At 35.1% G+C, this 19563-nt stretch overlaps 1 protein-coding gene across 3 annotated transcripts in view; it reads right to left on the reverse strand.

Moving 5' to 3' along the window:
• The window catches only part of Pde7a (phosphodiesterase 7A), a 106694-nt gene that overhangs the window by 42256 nt on the left and 44875 nt on the right, over window positions 1-19563 (reverse strand). For 2 of the 3 annotated variants that reach the window (XM_026410011.2, XM_026410008.2), the window contains exons 2-3: window positions 3547-3607; window positions 591-674 (exon numbers count right to left, since the gene is read on the reverse strand). In XM_026410011.2, the coding sequence (XP_026265796.1) occupies window positions 591-674; window positions 3547-3607 (145 nt within the window). Of the gene's footprint in view, window positions 1-590; window positions 675-3546; window positions 3608-9657; window positions 9858-19563 lie in introns of those variants that run through there. The other variant, XM_026410012.2, reaches the window with a different exon arrangement.

The following is a 19563-nucleotide window of genomic DNA, read 5'->3' on the forward strand; positions in this document are numbered from 1 at the left end:
AGTGTCTATATTTTTGTGTGTATATATATATATATATGTATATGTCACTATATATATATATATATATATATATATATATATATATAGTGAGTGTGTGTGTGTGTGTGTGTGTGTGTGTATGTGTGTGTGGTGCTAGGGATTGAACCCAGGGCCTTGTGCATGTGAGGCAAGCACTCTACCACTTGAGCTATATATCCCCAGCCCTAAAACAGTGTTAATATTTTAATACCCCCTTTTCTTTTTTTTTAATATTTTACTTTTTAGTTGTAGTTGGACACAATACCTTTATTTTATTTATTTTTATGTGGTATAGAGGATCAAACCCAGGATCTCCCACATGCTAGGCGAGCACTGTATCACTGAGCTACAACCCCAGCCCCTAATACCCCCTTTTCCAATTAGCAAATGTTAAGCATTTGTTAACATCCAGAAATATAGTGTCACTTATGACTTAAATGCTTTTAAAAATTCCAAACACAAAATAATTTTTGTTTTTTGTATTATTTCCACTTGGAAAACCACATAATATTATGAAAACCTAAATTAGTTTTGAAAGTTTAAAAGAAACATTTGTGACTGCCAACACTTACAGTGAAAAATACGAAAATCAATATATGGATGAGAACCTCTTCTTTCTGATTCAAATCCTGCTCGGCTCCTTACTCGTACATCTCCTGGATAGAATTAAGAGCAGAAGTAAGTTTAGAAGGCTGTCATTTGTGAAGAAGCTCCCACATGCAAAAAGAGGCCCATATGGCATCACATCCATAAGAAGTATCCCATTAATGATACATATGGAGCAAGAAGTTAAGAGCTGATTTATTTGAAGGAGTTCACAAATTTTCAGCACCAAGTTTTAAGTCTGGATAAGGAAATTTTTTTTTAGAGTACCCCTACACTAATAATAGTTCTTATAATCTATATTTTAAAGTTAGTTTTCTGAAAGATGACTCAGGTGCATGATAATCCAATCTAATACCTTGCTACTCATGTGAAGTTTACAAAAAAAAAAAAAAAAAAAAAAAAAAGCCACTGGGAAACCAAATCTATTTTACAGGAGACAGAAAATCTTCAGAACAAACTTTTAAAAGTCACTCTATGTCTCACACCATATCATGGGCTATAAGGGATATGAAAAATAGAAAATACATTACCTATTCTCAAGCAATTTCCAATTTCACAAATGTGCAATAAATTATAATGTTACTATACTTTCCTCTATGTATTTGATCTGATCAATCTTCTTTCTCTCTTCTCATAATCAGTTTCAACCCAAGGTCTTTAGCTGGTTCTTAAATTTTGGTGTTTACAAGCTCAGTATTGTTCCTACATGTACTCATGTGATTTTTGGACAGACCCATTTCTCTATACAGAAACATTTATATCCCAACCATACACAAGGCCCTCTTTTTGTCTTACAGACATTGCTTTATTTAGTTCCCTAGTCAAAGAGCCAAAGGAATCTTCATCCACATTTTACAGATGCAGAAACTGGACTTTGAGAAGTTAAATAGCAATGTTCCCTTCCACAAAGTTAATGTAAACAGTGAGTGAAGATTTAAACCTAGCCCTGTGGGTTCCAAAGACAGCAGTCTTCCCATTACATTTTTACAACCTTCAATCTCCTAACCCCAAGTCTTCAGTCCCATCTCCTGTGCTCTTGCAATTTTGTTACCCTTTGTTTCTCTATGTAAGAACATCACTTACTTACTTCCAGGTTCATTCCATCTACCGAAACTCCAACTCATAAGATCTAATCACCCCTTTCTTGTGTGACAAAAAAGTGCTCCTCACATCTGGCACTCCACATATATTAGTAAGCAAAATACAGAAATTCCCTGTCCTCATGAACTTTATCTTATGGGATAAAACAAATAATAAAGCAAATACACAATTTCATTCTATGGAAGACTTTACATGGAGAACACTAAAGAGAAATGGTGGGGAGGGCAGTGATTCAAACATGTGAAGGGAAGTCCCCATTGAAAACAAGCAGGGACGTGAGGGAAGTAAGACAGTGCACCACAAGACTATCAGAAGTGAGAGGTTTCAGAGAATAAGGAAAAGTAAGTATAAGCACTCTGTCAGGAGAGAGGTAAGTGAGGGAACTCCTGGGAGGTGAGGTCAGAGAGGCAGTAGGACCAGATCACACTGGGCCTTTGTGGTCATTGTAATAGCTGTGGCTGGTTCTCTCAGAAAACCATCGGAGGATCCTGAACAGAAGAGTAAGATGACTTAGCTTTGTCTGAAAAGGTTTTCTGGCTGCAGACTAGAATACAGTGGAGGCACACGGTTGAATGTAGGAAGGCCAGTCAAGGAACAAGTTCAAGAGATGAGGCAACAACCATGGTTTAGATTGGGCTGGTAACAATACTGGGGTGGTGAGATTCTACATGTATTTTGCAGGTGTCTGACCAGAGGATTTGCTCATAAATTAGATGTGGAGTATGTAAGAAAGAGAAATAAAAAATGACTCTTAAGTTTTTGACTTGACAATGGGGAGAATGGGGTTTTATTTACTGAGATGGCAAAAGACCACCAAACAGACCTGTGGAACACAAAATCAATTTGCAGATGCATTAAGCATGAGGTATTCATAACATACCCATGTGGAGATGGTCCATAAAATTAAAGAAAATGTGAGTCTGAAACTCTGCTTTAAAGATAGGAGAATCCTAAACATGTTTCTAGAAGTGGAGATAGTAAAGAGGAAAAAGCTGATCATTCATGAGGAAAAAAGTATATTCTAAAGGAGAACAGAATTTGTTTTGGTGGTGCTGGGGATTGAACCCAGGACCTTGTTCATGCTAGACAAATGCTCTACTACAGAGCTATACCCTAGCCCTTAGAACAGAATTGAGGCAGGTGAGATGCACAAGATAAATTAAAGAGGAGAAAAAAGGAATAAGAGGTCCTTGGGGAATATTTGGTCTGAAGAGTATGAAAAGCAATTTGTGAAGGAAGCAAAGAACAAACAGGTTGCTAAAAAATAAGGATGGCTCAGTGCTCAGTATCTTAAAGTTAGGGAGGAATTCTGAGATGAGAAGAGGCACAGGAAGATTCCTCTAACAAAAAATGAGAAAATTTGCCTATTGGGACCTGAATATACATATTCGATAGTATGAATTAAAAAGAAGGGATTATGGAGTGTAAGAATGAAGCGAAGTAATTTACCTATGAAATTGAGTAATACATCAAAAATTTAAGCACTAGGACTAAAAAGAAGACAAATGGTTTTTCTTGCCAGACAACTGAAAACAAAACACTTCCAGCAACAGGACTATCTGATCAGGTATTTCATGGCCTCGTCTTCATCCATGTTGGCAATCATCTCTTTAGTATGAAGCAACCCTATAATACTACTTTTCATGAAGAATGCTTTCCTTTATTCATATCACATTCAATATTGGCTTCCAGATTCTAAACTTCAGTGAAATTAATAATTTCTGCTATAACCAGTGATGAAAGCTACCTAATGAAAGATACCTCTACCTCAAATAACATGATAATTTAACTAACATTGATACAAAATAAATTAGTGCTTACCTAGCATACGAATGTACAGTGCAGTCTGATCAGAACTGTCATAAGAAATAGCTCCACGCCTCTAGAGGGAAAAAAAAAAAAAGCATATATTTTAATACACAACAATGAATTGTGATCTAAAACACAATTAAGCAAACATGCATTTATTATTTGTGAAACACTGTGCAAGAGAAGTTGATAATACAAAAGGAAATTAGATATGGAATCTGCTCTGGAATTCTCTAGTTAGGGGAAAGACAAACAATACAATATAACTAAGAACTACCATAAAAGTAGGTACAAAGTGAAAACTATTTGGGACTAACATGCAGGAAATATGAAATGGAAAAGGAAGGAGAAAAGCAATCTGCTGCTTTTCCAGCTCCTTCTCTTGGCCCCCAGTCCTCTCTTCACATAGAATCAAGAGGGAACATTTCAGCTCCTGCTCCGTAACCTCCAATGGCTCCCCATCACACTTAGAGTAAGTTCTAAACTCTAGGTTCTGATTTCCAGAGCCTTTAGTATTCTGCACAAGTCTCTGTCCTCTTGTTAGCCCCCTCCCTCACCACTGTGATGTGGCCATGCTGGCCTTCCTGGCTCTTCTCAACTTTTCTCAAATGTCTCACCTTTGCACTTGACCTGTTCCTCTATCCTGGTGCACTGCAATCACTGTCCCTGTGTCTCTCGTGGCTTAGATGAATGTCATCTCTTCAGATGGGCATACCCTGACTACCAAATCTAAAGCTCCCTGAAAGCCAGCCTGTTCCACAGCTCCTTTCCTCAGTCCTCTGTGTGGCACTTAGCTTATGTTATCCTGGCTGCTTGTTACTAAAAGAGAAGCTCCACAAAAGTAAGAGCCTTCTCTGTCTTACTCCCCAAGAATACCTTTTACCCTAAAGCAGAACCTATCATTTAAAAGCAGAACTCTAAATAAATACATGATACATAAATTAATAATGTGTTTTTTGTAAATAAATGAATAATTTATAAATAAATTGATGAATAAATTAACAATAGGATCAATATAAATGCATACATTTTAAAAGTCTGGAAGATACATTGGACCAAATTTCCTATTAAAAATCTAAGCTCTGTGGAGGCAAGAACTTTGTTCATTTCTGTATCCAGATACAGAACAAATCCCAATATTCAGCACAGTGCCTAGCACACCAAAAGTAATCCATAAATTAACAGACCTAAAAATTCTTAAAAAGCAGCAATAAATGAAACCAGCACTATGCAATATTAATATAAAAAGTGGTATGACACTGCAAAGAAATGGGGGAAATAGTCAATAGAAAAAACATAAACAAATCGTATTGTGATTTTGTATATTTTAAATATAAGATTTAGGGGCTAGGGTTGTGGCTCAGTGGTACAGCACTTGCCTCACACATGTGAGCCCTGGGTTCGATCCTCAGCACCACATAAAAATAAATAAAGGTATTGTGTCCATCTGCAACTAAAATTATTAATAAGTAAATAAATAAATACAAGATTTAAAATATGTGAAGAAAATACTAAACATTTAATAAATAACAAACCATTAAACCAAAAGAAAAGATGTTCAACCTTATTAACAAAAGAAATACATATTAAAGCCATAAGATCACATTTTGATTTATAAGATGAATGATATTCTTCCCTCAGAAAAAAACTCCAGCACAGTCAGGGGCAGTGATGCACAACTGTGATCCCAGCAGCTGGGGAGGCTAAGGCAGAAGGATCGCAAGTTGGAAACCAGCCTCAGGAGCTTAGCGAGACTCTGTCTCAAAATGAAAAAATAAAAAGGGCTGGGCATGTGGCTCAGTGGTTGAGCCTCCTAGGTTCAATACCTGGTACCAAAAAAAAAGAAACAAATTCCAGCATGCAATTTACAGTCCCTAACTGTATGTCTACAAATGTCAAAGGGGAAAAAAATCAAGTTTACTCTATTTGAAGTTCTCACTTAAATCTAGTATGCAAAACAACTCCCCAAAACTTTAAGTTATATCCTTGAAACAGAACATTTCAATTAAACCTTTACATGGTTTCATGGAAAAGAAAAACAGTGCATGAAATGTAAGAGAAACAAACATTTCAAACAAAAATAAAATTCCAACAATCAAAACCAATATTCTCCAAGGATACTAAGGGATAGAGAGGTAAGAGGAAGACTTTCTAATGTATATATCTTTGTACCTTTTGAATTTTGTAGCACACACAGTTCTTACATATTCACAAAACAGATGAATTTTAAAGTTAAAATCACCTACAAGAAAAAAGCATGACCTCAAATCCCAAGGGACTAAGTCATACAGAATATACCCCTGACATCATGCTTGACACATCTCCCAACAAGGGACTAGCTAATGAAGACACTGCACTATTTCATGGGAAACTGTATATTCCAGAGTGTACAGCCACTAACATCACTTGATGCTAAAAGGAGCCACTCCTGACTGCTGTTCCAATCCCCTCCATGAGATATTTAGTTCATTACATTATGGGCCTTCCCTAAATACTGTTATAATAGGGGGTAAGTCTAACATCCTGAACAGGGCATATATGGAAAAAATATTTCTATCAATTCAAACATATTATGGAAACTACAGATATCATTATATAATAGTTTGTCATGATCAGTACCTATCAATCTGGTAATGTCCAGTGACAATAGCCTGTGAAAACAAATTTTAGGCTGTTATCTCTAATAGTCTTCTTAATATAGGAAGGGTATTTCCTAAAATAACCACTAATTAGGAAGGCAAACTCTCATTTATTACTTCACATATTGAGAACAATGAAAAAAACTGACACCATTTCTCTATAAAATAGAACAGCATTCTACCAAAAACCAACTAATGAACATAAATAATCTAGATTATCATTTATCTGTGGCATACTAAATTTATTTTAAGGTAAATGATTTTAGACTCATATAATCACTAATTTAGATATTAAGATGCTAAGACCTATATTAATCTTAGCAAAAGCTTGGCAATGAAAGAGGAATTTAATTTTTAGTATATATTAACAAATTGCTTAGGGATGTGCAAATATTCAAGTTATTCAGTTAATGATAAAATACTAACTTAAGACAGGTCAACAAATACTTAGCTTAAAAGGTATACTGAGGTACATAACAGTTTTTACTAAATGAATCCAAATGAGACTAAAAAAAAAAATGTTTTTAAAAGAACAGACTTTGAAAATAGGTATGTAAGGGCCAAGGATGCAGCTCAGTGGTAGAACACATGCTTAGCATCCACAAGGCCACTGTGTTCAATCCCCAGCACTGTGTGTGCACGTATAAACACACAGACACACAGACACACAGACACACACACACACACCCCTATCAACAAATACAATCTGAGTGATAAATCATGCACTAATGTTCTTTTTCAAGCAAGATTTTAATCCCTGGTGTGTAAGATTCACACTTAAGCACAACACTTTGAGCATGCTTGTTTCGTACATCCAAGCATCCTCTTTTCTTAATGAATATGACTGAGAAGTTAAGATGAATATTATTAAGTTATCTTGCTAAGTGATCTAAAATAATCCATTTTGGAAAAATATACTATAAATTATGAAATGGAACAATAAAATTTTACTTCCATGTTAGAATCACATTGCTTTAAAAAATTATATGTGTTCTATACACCAAGACTGTTGTACAAACTTAACATACATTTCTTTAAAGATGGTCATTGATCCATAACAGGGAGAGGGGAGGCATGGGAAAAATGGAAAAACTTTGATTGGGCAAAGGGGAGCGAGGGTAGGGAGGGTGCATGGGGACACGAAAGATGGTAGAATGAGATGAACATCATTACCCTCGGTACATGTATGACTGCACATATGGTGTGACGCTCCATCATGTACAACCATAGAAATGTAAAGTTGTGTTGCAATTGTGTACAAGGAATCAAAATGCATTCTGCTGTCATTAAAAAAAAATCAGTAGGATGGTCTTGCTCTGAAGCCTTAAATTGGTTAAATCTTTTTAATTGAAATGAAATGAACAAAAAGCTGTCAGAAATGCTGATAATATGTGGTCAAATACTGTGTTTAAAAGGCAAAATACAATTTTTAATACCAAAAAAATGTATACTAGCAAACTTTTACTCTTAATAAAAATAGTAAAACAAATTTCATCAAAATCCTATGTCACACATCAGTCACAAAGCACTCTGGGCTACCATCCACATTCCCACCTCACCTCACCAGTGAATGGAAATAACTGAGGCTTCTACTCGTGACTCTTCTAATTTAGCCATTCTGGGAACAGCTTGTAAAGCAAACTAGTATAGGTCAAAGCATGGGCGAGGCTGAGCTAATCAGAAACTGACAGCCACAGCATAAACAAGTTAAACGTTAAGGTTCCGAAGGGTTCACTGCCATGTTCATAGGCGTTCTGCGGGCTCTGGTAAGACACTAGATCACCTTGAAACAGGGTGAACCATTCTTTCATAAAGATTTGATTTGAAGGTAAATGAGAAAAGGAGTTAAAATTGTTCCCAGTATTCATTAATACATAACTTTTACAGACAGATGTTTTAAAACCCAGCAAAGACATTTAAAGTGACATTGTATTTACTTTGTTCAGTTTTCCACTATATGATCTAGCTCACAAAAGCAAGTGTATTTTCTTACATGGTAAAAGTAACAACAGAAAATGATGCTGGTGCTTTCATACAATATCGCATTTAATTCTCACAGGAACTTTATAAGGTGGGCTTTATTAGTCCCATTTTGCAGATTAGTAAACTAATGGCTACAAGGCTTAAACACAGTAGCACTAAATAAAATGCTTGGTAACAATACCAAAAGACAGTATCACACAAGCAATAGATGAAGCACAGCCAAAATTCTAAAACCAGTTTTCTCTGATAAGGCAAAATGAGCATTTTCAGAATATACTAATCTTACATGTACTAGAAAAAAACATTGTAGTTTGAATGCCCAAAGAATTCAAATATTGCATTGATTCACTTCCTATTCTTTTTTAAAAAAAATAAAATATTAGCATTCTTCTACATTTTTGGTGATGCATTAAAAAGTACAGACTTCAAAAACATCCATAATTCACCTAATGCATTATTAACATGAAATTGACCTTCCTTGTATAACCTGGCAAGCTAATCCTTTAAAAACAAGTAAATAACTGTCAATGCAATAAAATTCATGTTTAACTTTTAATACACCAGAATTTTTAATTTGAGTATACTATGCTTCAATCATATTCACTAAGAAAAGAAGACCACTCCAAGTAAGAAACACACTTAAAATGTTTTTGCTTAGATGTGAATATTACACAGCAGGGATTAAAGTCTTGCTTAAAAAAGAAAATTAACTTTATAAAAGCTCTATGTTGCTCAGCAAAGTGTTACTCAGCAAATAGTGATAGCTTTTTAAATTTTATGTTAATACTTTTCAATTTCTTAATACAGAAAGAAAAAAGTGGCATAATGGATGAAAGATATAATCTTTTTAGAAGTAAAGCAAAAATAATTTCAAATAGTATAATCTTAAATATTTTCTTATTTTTTATTCTTGTCTAAATAATAACAAGCTAGCTAACATTTCATCAAGAATTTCTGCAGCCTGATGTTCAGAATTCAACTTCAAAAACAGTTACTCTTCTGTCAATATATTATAGCTAAGGCATATGTTTTAACAGCAGAAAGACCTTTAAGAGAATATGACAGAGGGTGAGTTCAGTTTTTAAAATTCTTATTTTTGTTTAGAAATCCTCAATAATTATATGTTGAATAGTCAAATATCAGTAACATTCTCCAAAAAAATGTTTAAAATATGTATAGACAAAAGCCTAAATTATTCTATTTTATAAACTTAAAGTTGAACTTCTTTTATCATAAAAACTTCTTTAAGGGAATGAAACTGAAGAAAGCTACTTTGATACTCAGGAATAACACCGTTTAAAAAAAACTTGAAGAGGAATAAAGTGAGGTAAGAATAAAATTTGCAAACAGTAATTTTAAGCCTTTTGCAGAAAAAACTCTGGCTCTCTTAATCACAGAAATAGAAACTGAGGCAAAAGGAGAAGAAAATTACCTATTTTATTCCTATCAAATATGCACATTAATGGTTGATATCACAATCCTAAGAGTGAAGATGGCCTACCTTAGAAGTGATCCACTTTATAAGAACCAAGGCCAGACACCAGATCAATGTAATTCCCATTGAATCAATCAAAAGCCCGCTGCATAATCTCTCTCTCTCCTTTACCAGTGAGCAATGAGCAAGGAAGACTTCTCAGGAGTCTGATAAACAACCAGCTGTCCCGAGGCAGAAGAGAGGGACACTAACTGCCTTGAACCTCAAGCAGCTGCCTTCCAAGAGTAAGCACCTGACTTTTGAGAATGCACTGCCCAGCCAGGCTTCTTATCCATGGCATGCTTAATGCCACAACCCCAGTGCTAGAGTAGAACAGCTTAAGTAATGCTGGAAGAGGGGGGAAAACCCTAGCTGACCTAACAATCTCCCAAAATATAGACAGAAGGGATCTCAGGCTAGCCCCAAACACTCCTACAATCTTAATGCTAAAAGAATGTCTTGAAACAATTTTCAAAAAATACTTTGCAGGACTAAAAATTTCCTCATTCTTTCCACATAGGCCAGTTTCACAGACATAATCCTTGCATTTGAAGATATTAATGTATTTTACTCTTTTCAACTTCTAACATTGAATTTCTTCAACTTTTTATTTCCTTTGGAGCTAGAATCACTTCATGAATGTTAGAGACTGTCGTAAATATTCTCTGTGCTACTTAACATTATAATTCACTCGTTCAGGATTTACTGAAAAAGATCAGGCTATTAATAGTGCATTTTCAAATAACTAAAATTATATTATTCTCAAAATCACTTGGCAATCTCATTAATATCTTAACATTTTTGGTATAAGTCTTACTCTCGTGACTGAGTGAGCCATCTAATCACAGACTGTGCCTCTACTCACCCATCTTCATGACCATCCATAGTAGTAGGCGGCTACTAACTATTCAGTCTCTTTTTAATATTTTAGAATCATCATTTGTGTACTGTGGATACACAGATGGCTTTGTCCCCTAACAAGCCTGCAGTTCATTACACACTCTTGGGTAGTATTGATGAGAAAAAGCTTTTTATGAACTTTCATTCAAGGGTTCAGCATATTTACTAAGCTGTTACTATGTGCCAGGCTGTGTACCCAATGGCAAGGATGAAATCATTGAAAAAAAGCACTAAGTAAAAAGCTCCTTCCCTTGTTTAGTTAGAATTTACAGTAATCAAATTAAACAAACTGGAAATTACAATTTTAACAAGAGCTATGAGGTTCACAGAAACTGCCAACAAAGTCTGGGTCTGACCTAGTTAAGAGGTGAAGAACTTGTTTTCAGAGTGTCAGAAACTTCCCTGCTACGGAGCAAGAATAGAAAAAGATGGGAAGAATGGTCCTGCAGACCAAAGAAGAGCCTGGGCCCAGGAGACAAAACCAAGGAAGGCAAGTAGAAAAGACAGAAGACCAGGGAAACCTGAGCACAGGAGGCCAGGGCCAGATGAGGCTGGAGCAGTGGGGAACCCAGGTGAGACCTCTGGGAATCACCAGAGGCCTCCTCATGAAGGTGTACTGTCTTCATCCTGCTGAAGTAGTTGAGCAGACTTGATTTTAGAAAGACTTTTTCTTCAGTCAGTAAATGCAGGTGTTTTAGGGCAATTCAGCTTCCATTGCAGAGGTCTAGGAGAGAGATGAGAGCAGCTTAAACTTACACACATGAGACTTGCGTCATGGACAGCAGTCCATCAGGAGATAAAAACCATTTGCATATCCACAGTAAACAAATGATGATTCTAAAATATTTGAATAGAGCCTGAGTAGTTCAAACACTCATGCTAATTTCATTATCCAATCCTCAGTACAAAGATAATAAAAGAATTCTACACCTGTCAACCTGAAGCATAAAAAAATTTACATATCTAAATCAAAATTTTCCTCAATTGAAAACTTTTCACTTCTTGCTACAGGACTACCAAACTTTAATATGCTAATCCTTACACCAATCAATGTTTTCATTTTGTCATGAGACCAGGTTGACATGTCAGTGTTGGGGTCTTTGAGTATTCTCCCTAGCCCACTATGGTTTCAGCAGTCAAACTCCAAAGATGCCTGGGAACAGGACAAAGCAGCAGAGTGTGTCTTAGCCCAATACTCATTTGTAGGAGGTTGTGCAGCCAGAGCCAGTGGATAATAAGGGCTTCAGGGTCATTCTCTGCCACTCGGGCCTGTGTTGCACACTCTAAATCAGCCCACTCCTATCATGCTTAGCTTCCCTTCTCTTCATGCTTCCTTTCCAATCAGTTGCTCAAATACTGTCACAAATACAATTGCTGTTTTTTTGTACACTTAAAAGATATTTTTATAAATGTCTTTTTGGCTAAGAGTAAGTATAAGAATCTGTATTTTAGTCTAAAAGAGAAGGATTGAAAGGGAGAGGAGGGAGAAATTAAAACTGAGATCCAGAGAAGAAATAAAAGAGTAAGAAAGGCAGTTCCCAAAGTTCTGGTGAGATTTATTTTGTAGTACTGGGGATTGAACCCAGGGCTTCGTACTTCCTAGGCAAGTGCTCTTCCACTGAGCTACATTCCATTTCTGTTGAGATTATTTTTGCCATCTCAGAACTCTAGTGGGCTTGAAGATGAGTGTGTAGGTCTATTTCTTCGTTGCCATGAGCTCAGTGACCCTGAGCAAATCACCATCTCTCTGTGTCTTCTTTTCCTCCCCTTCATAGAAGTTAAACATATCTGTGAAGGAATAGTTAGCTCAGAGTGGGCTTTCCTTAAATTTTAGCAAATTTTAAAAATATCTAAGATCTAAAAATGATAATGCCCTAACCACTCTAGCTTCACCTCGACTCCAAGCCTAACTGTAATCACATCAGTCCATGAGGGGAGCTTGCACTATGCCAGTTAGATGCCTGAGAAACCTTCCCTGACCCCTAGCAGGACTAGGCTCTTAGTTTTCATTTTCCACACCAGCTAACAGGCTGGCTCCCTAAGATGGTTCCCCAGCATCTAGTTCTCAAATTTCTACTATATCTCTGACACTGTAATACAGAAATAATCGAAACGAAATGCTCTCAGATCAGAAACTTTTCTATATAAATTAAAAGAGTTCACACTAAAATCACAAAGTTTCCATTGCTAATGACACATTTACATTACTTAAATATTACAAAAATCTCAGATGACACAATTTTTCTTAAAGTAGTATGCTTAACTTTTTGAATGTCATGAACCTAATGGCTTTAAAACTATTTCTTATTTTGAGACATACTTAGTACTAACTTATCTTCATAAGTTATAGGGCTCCTTAATTTTCAGTAAAATAAAAAAAAACCCCGAAGGCTGTTGCCAAATAGTTGCTTCTTTTACACTAATAAACTTTTTTTGTATTAATTATTGTCTCAAATCCTTAGTGAAACACAGCAAGATAATAAGTAGTTGAGTATCCTAGCAAAATTACTGCATAGGTTACAGTTAAACCTTCCAAAACAAAGTTGTACTACAAGAACAAAGTATAAAACTTTATTATCTTTCTGGGGTTTATAAGGCTAATATCTGAAAAACTAAGTTAAAAACCAACCTATTTTAGGTTTGATCAATAGAAAAAAGGTATGACTTTGATCATTGTTTCTTAAGAGAAGTAATCCAAGAGCAAATTTATCCCTGGGACTCTGCCACCCACAGGACACCTGTCAATCTTGGCAATGGCCTTTAACTACCCATATAGAGACTCATGTCCCTCTCTTGACCAAATTAGGTGAACCTCATCTGCATTGACATCAGTGTCTATAATTTTGGAATCCAATGGACAGAAATAGCCTATCACAGAGTTCTTTATACAAATATAGTGTCTGTAGAAAATTATAACTAAATTTATGATAAAAAATGTGAACACTATAGTAAAACCCCCCAACTGTACTTTTATCACTTTGATTCTAGGCCATTTGAATAATAAATAAATCACAGTAAAAGTCTGTGTTTGTTTCTTTTATTAAAAAACCAGGGTTTGTAATTTTTCAAACAGTATGAATTTCAAGAACTATAAAACTGAGGAAAAAGCAAAGCTTCTTTAACCAAAAAAAAAAACCAAACAAAAAAACAATTTAAAGATATGGTAACCAGAGCTGTGAATTAAGATTTCTGGTATATATTACAGTATCCCAATACTTGAGGGAAACAGGTATGCGATTCCTCCTGGGAAGCAATAAAACACCTAGACATTTCATAAGTATTCAAGTCTTCTGATCCAGAAAAACATCAACCTATGATATCAAGGGACTTACAAGATCTGCTTGTTAAACCTCTGCTCATAATATCTTAAAAACTATAAAAAAATGTCATAAAACACACTGGAAAATATTGACACTATTTCCAAAAGGAAAAATACAATCGTGTAAAGCCCATAACTGCAGAGGTTGAACATAGAAAAGGAACACACAATGGTGTACTCTAAGTCACAGGCTTGTTATCATGCTTAAGAACAAAAAAAAGAGCAATGTGAGCCCCAACCAATACCAAGAGATAAGTACCTAATGTCCAACTAGTAGAACAATCTGGAGTTAACTAACAGAATTTTTCTTTTGATCTGTCCTGATCCACAGTTTATTCACCAACATGGAGTTTAGACAAAAGTATATCAAATATACATACAAAATATAAAGGATAAATCAGCATGCTGAATTAAAAAATTAACTTAAAAGCTTTTGTCTACATTTTGACATAAATAAATTGTGTATGCATAGAAAAACAGAAATGGGTTTCAAAATTTGAAGTTTTTGTTGTTGTTTATTTGGATTTTTAAAAAATTTTTAGTTGTAGATGGACACAATTTTTATTTATTTTTATGTGGTGCTGAGGATTGAACCCAGGATAGGCAAGCGCTCTACCACTAAGCTATAACCCCAACCCCTCTTTGCTTGTTTTTTAAGAGACAGGGTTTGTAATGCCCAGCTAGCTCAGTTCAAAGGCCTTAAGACTCTTAAGAGGCACAGTTTTGCTATGTTGCCCTGGCTGGCTTTGAAGTCCTGAGCTCAGGGGATCTTCCTATAGTAGCTGGGACTATAGGCACACATTACCACACCTGGCTAAATTGTTAAGGTTTTTTAATTTCTTAAAAAAAAAAAAAAGCCAGCATGTTTAAATTCTAGGTCAATAAGAGACAATTGGTGAAGGTAATCTTAGAAGGCACTGAAAGTCAGTTAAGTATTCAAGCCAAGGATGCACTACTGTCCTTAATACCCGCTACATTTACAACACTGAATTCAGTTCTGAACAGTACTATTGAAGATGCATATATACTGAACATTTTAAAATGCAGATAGGAATACTATCTATGAGATTTACAACTGAGATGCTTCAGGCAAAGAATAAGAAGAGACAAAATAGGTATTAAACTGCTGTAAGGCAAAATAAGAAGCAGCAGCTTAATTCTTTGAAATTATAGAAGACAGAGCTGTAAGACTAATGTTCAATTGTTTATGGAAAATAGAATTTGACCCAACATTACCACCGTAAGAACTTACTACAATTTCTAGCAATTTCTACAATTAGAACCATGAAAACTGAAAAGAACTGCCTCAAACTAGTCTCCATCAAGGAGCTTATGGGGCAAGTTAGAACAAATGACTCCCAAGATCTCTGCTAGTTCTAAGATTCTACAGTACTATAAGGACAGCTCATAATTTCATTGTGTGCTGACAATTTCAATTTTAAACTTAAAGCAAAATTGAACCAAATTCACAACAAATCTTTCTATTAGGAATATTAAAATAAAATGCAATTACTCACACCTCTATGAAATGGAAACTAAAAAGAAAATATTCTTTTCTGATAAGTAAAAGATATAAGATTATCACAACATAAATATATTTTCTTCAATTCAATAATCAAAGAAGTCTTTATAAGAAAACTATTAATATTAAAGGCTCTTCAATGAGACAGTGCATATACCTCCATATACCACATAAGACCTCACCATATTGGTTTATTCAAAGCTACTATGACAACTAAGTAGTTAGAGGTTTTTATTTTAATACTTTTTTTTTTTTTTTTTTTTTTGGTACCAGGGATTGAACTCAGGGGCACTTGACCACTGAACCACATTCCCTTTTATTTAGAGGCAGGGTCTCACTGAGTTGCTTAGCACCTCGCTTTTGCTGAGGTTGGCTTTGAACTCCTGATCCTCCCGCCTCAGTCTCCTGAGCTGCTGGGATTACAGGCGTGTACCACTGCACCCAGCTGAGAAATACTTTTTAATGAGACCTATTTGTAGATTGGGGGAAAAAACTTCCCTTTTGAAATTATTATGAACAGACCACTATTTGTAGGTAAGTATACACAAAAGTATTTATGACAGACATTAGAGAACAAAAATAGTAATCTCTGAAGAAATATGCAAATTTAAAAAGAAAACTTCTGAATAAGAATGGCATTGGCCAATAGTTGCCACCCTCTCCAAAGTAATCAAATAAGAAGCACAAAAAAGTTTACTTAAAGCACTTCAGTACATTTCATCTCCACATCTACGACTGCATGGAGAAAGGGTGAGAGATTGATTTTGAGATCCTCATTGTGTTAGGCCCTGGGGATACAATATACAACAAGTAATTACAATTACAAGCAAATATTCAGGGTTATGAGTATGGCAAGTATGGCATCTAACCTAGATTTGGTAGCATGAAGGAAAACTACTAGGAAAAAAATGACAGAATCTGACCCTGACATGATGAGTGTTTATCAGGTACAAAAGGTAGGAAAAAGAGCTCAAGGCAGAAAAAGCAATATGTTCAAATTATCAAAGGTAAGCTAAATCTCGGCCACTAAAATATAAACAAAGTTCCATAAATTATACGGTAACTGGTATTGGCCTAGTTTTCCCATCATAAACAATTACACAGCTATGCTTTTAATATGAAACACTGTTTTTAGATGTTAAACCACAACAGGGCTTGGTTCCCAAAGAGAAGGGGAGAAAAACCAAGGTGAGGCCCGTGACTGTCCAGGTTTCCCCTGTAAGCAGTCACCACACCTAGAAATAAAACAGAGAATCCTTCAAAGCACAACAGTCCCACAAAGTGAGGAGATAAGAATGGAGTTCAGTTAGGTTGAGGCCTCTGAAATCTGCAGGGCTGATGTGTACAACAGGGCTGAATACCAGAGAGAAGAGAGCTGTGAAGACAAGGAGCTCTAGAAGTTTGAAGGTGAGTCCCCTTGAGTCTATGGCTGAATACAAACTGGGCATGTGTAGAATAAGACTCCATGAGGACAGGAAAAGGATAAGAATCACTACAATAGGGATGGGAAATAATGTGATTCCCAACCACCCATAGTAAGGAGATCTCACAGAATACCCAAGACATTCCAAGGAGATCGCAGAAATGTCATACCTTAATGAGAAGAAGGCAAAACTAGCCTGTCAGTGCAGTTCTATCAGACAGCACTTTTGTAGAACCACACTAACAAAGCTTATAAAAAGCCAAGACAATCAAATACATCTGCAAGCAACTATACTGCCTACCAGATCAAAATTAAAGATGCTGTTTTAAAGGAAAAAAAATCAAAATTTATAATTAAATAAAGACTAAACTAGAAAACATGACCTCAAATTGGAAGAGAAAACAATCAGCCAATAAAAACAAACTAATCACCAGGCATGGTAACACACACCTATAATCCCAGAGGCTTAGGAGGCTGAAGCAGGAGGATAACAAGTTTTTCAAAGCCAGCCTCAGCAATTTACAAGGCTCTAAGCAACTTAACGAGATCCTGTCTCAAAATTTAAAAAGGACTGGAGATGTGGCTCAGTGGTTAAATGCCTCTGGGTTCAATCCTCAGCACAAAAAAAAAAAAAAAAAAAACTCTGATCAAGATAATGGAATTGTAGACAAGGATTTGAAAATATTATTAGTATATCCATAGATTTAAAGGAAAATATGCACACGTCAAAAAAATTGAAACTTAAAAACAATAATTATCTATAGCTGAAAAATATAATATCTAAAAATAAAAAATTCAAAGTTGGGCTTAACCATAACCGTTAAGACATTACAAAAGAAAGGATCATTAGAAATTATCCAAACTGCTGCATAGAAAGAAGGGCAAGGGGAATCTAAACCTGTGGGGTAATATCAAGTAGTTTCATACAGTTATTAAGGCTCCCAAGAGGAAAAGGTAGTAAGCACCATGGAAGCAATAATGGCCCCAAAATTTCATATGTGATGACAATTATCAATCTACAATTCAAAGCAGTTCAATGAATTCTATACAGGAATAACAATGAAAACTACACCAAGATCAACTGAAAATCAACTGATACCAAAACCAGATAATGACATTAAAAAAAAAAAAGGAAACCACAGACTAAATAATATCCCTTATAAACACAGACACAAAATTATTAAAAATTATTACTAAATAAAATCCAATAATATATAAGAAGGAAATACATTATCAAAAGTAGAGATTATTCTGGGAATCCAAAATTGATTTAACATTCAAAAGAATAATAAATGTGATTCAACATTAAAAGAATAAAAATTAAAATGATACCCTGAGCTCAAATGATTTTTAAAAAAATCATTTGACAAAATTCAATACTCATTTATAATAAACACTGTTACTGAACTAGGAATAGAAGAAAAGTTCCTTCCCTGAGAAAGGACATCTGCGGAAAATTACAGCTATCATCATGCTTAACAATAAAAGGTTAAATGCTTTTGCCCTAAAATTGTGAAGAAGGTAAGAATGTCTGCTCTACCAGTCAACGCAATATTAAAAATCAAAGCCAACACATTAAAGCAAGAAAAAGAAACACAAGACATACAAATTGGAAAGGAGGAAGAAAAGTAGCTTTATTTGCAGACAACATAACTGTGTGGAAAATCCTAGACTCTATTAAAAAGCTACTAGAATAAAATTTATCGAGGTCAAGAGACACAAGGTCAATATAAAAATGTCAACTGTATTTTTATATACCATAAAAAAGATTGAAAAATGTAATTTTAAAAATACAATTTGGAAAAACATCCACAAATATAAAATACATACAGATAAACTTAAGAGAATAATATGTGCAAGATCTGTATATTGAAAACTTTAAAATATTTTAGAGATTAATTAAAGATCTAAATAAATGGAGAAACACATCAAGTTGCTGTGGGGTTGTGTTTCCCCAAAAGATACTGTCAAAATCCTAATCCTGAGACTGGGGATGTAGCTCGGTAGTGGAGCATTTGCTAACTTATGTGAGGCACTGGGTTCCATCTCCCACACTGCAAAAACAAAAACAAAAACAAACAAACGAACAAAAACAATCTGACCCTGAGGTACCTTTGAATATGATTTTATTTGGAAAAAGGGTCTTTGCAAATGTAATCAAATTAAAATGAGAACATGGTAGATTAGAATGGGCTCTAAATCTAGTATGACTAGTGTTCTGTAAGGAAGCAGGAATTCTAGACATAGACACTGAAACACAGAGGAAAAGCCATGTGAAAATAAAAGCAGGGACTGAAGGGGTGCTTCTTCAAAGTAAGGAAAGCCAAGGATTGCTGTCAGCCACCCTGAACTGAAAGAGCAAAGGAGGTTTCCTCCTACAGCCTTTGGAGAGCACCACCCTGAGATGCCTTGATTTCAAGACTTTTGGCCAGTACATTTTTGAGAAACAAATTTCTGTTGTTTTGAACTATCTAGTTTTTGATACATTCTTTTGGCAGTCCTAGGGAACTAATACATGTTATGGACTGGAAAACAGTGTTGTCAAATGTCAATTTTGCTCAAAATAATCCATAAATTCAATACAATCCCAATTAAAATACCAGCAGGCTTTTAAAACAGAAATTCACAAGCGAATTCTAATTTTATGTGTAAATTAAAAACTACTAGCACAGTCAAACTTCTATTTATTTATTTTTTTTGGAGGGTGGGGACACAAGATTGGAGTGTTTCTACTACCTGATTTTAAGATTTATATAAAAAGCTACAACA

Source organism: Urocitellus parryii, chromosome 7, assembly GCF_045843805.1.
Source record: "Urocitellus parryii isolate mUroPar1 chromosome 7, mUroPar1.hap1, whole genome shotgun sequence".
Taxonomy (NCBI): domain Eukaryota; kingdom Metazoa; phylum Chordata; class Mammalia; order Rodentia; family Sciuridae; genus Urocitellus; species Urocitellus parryii.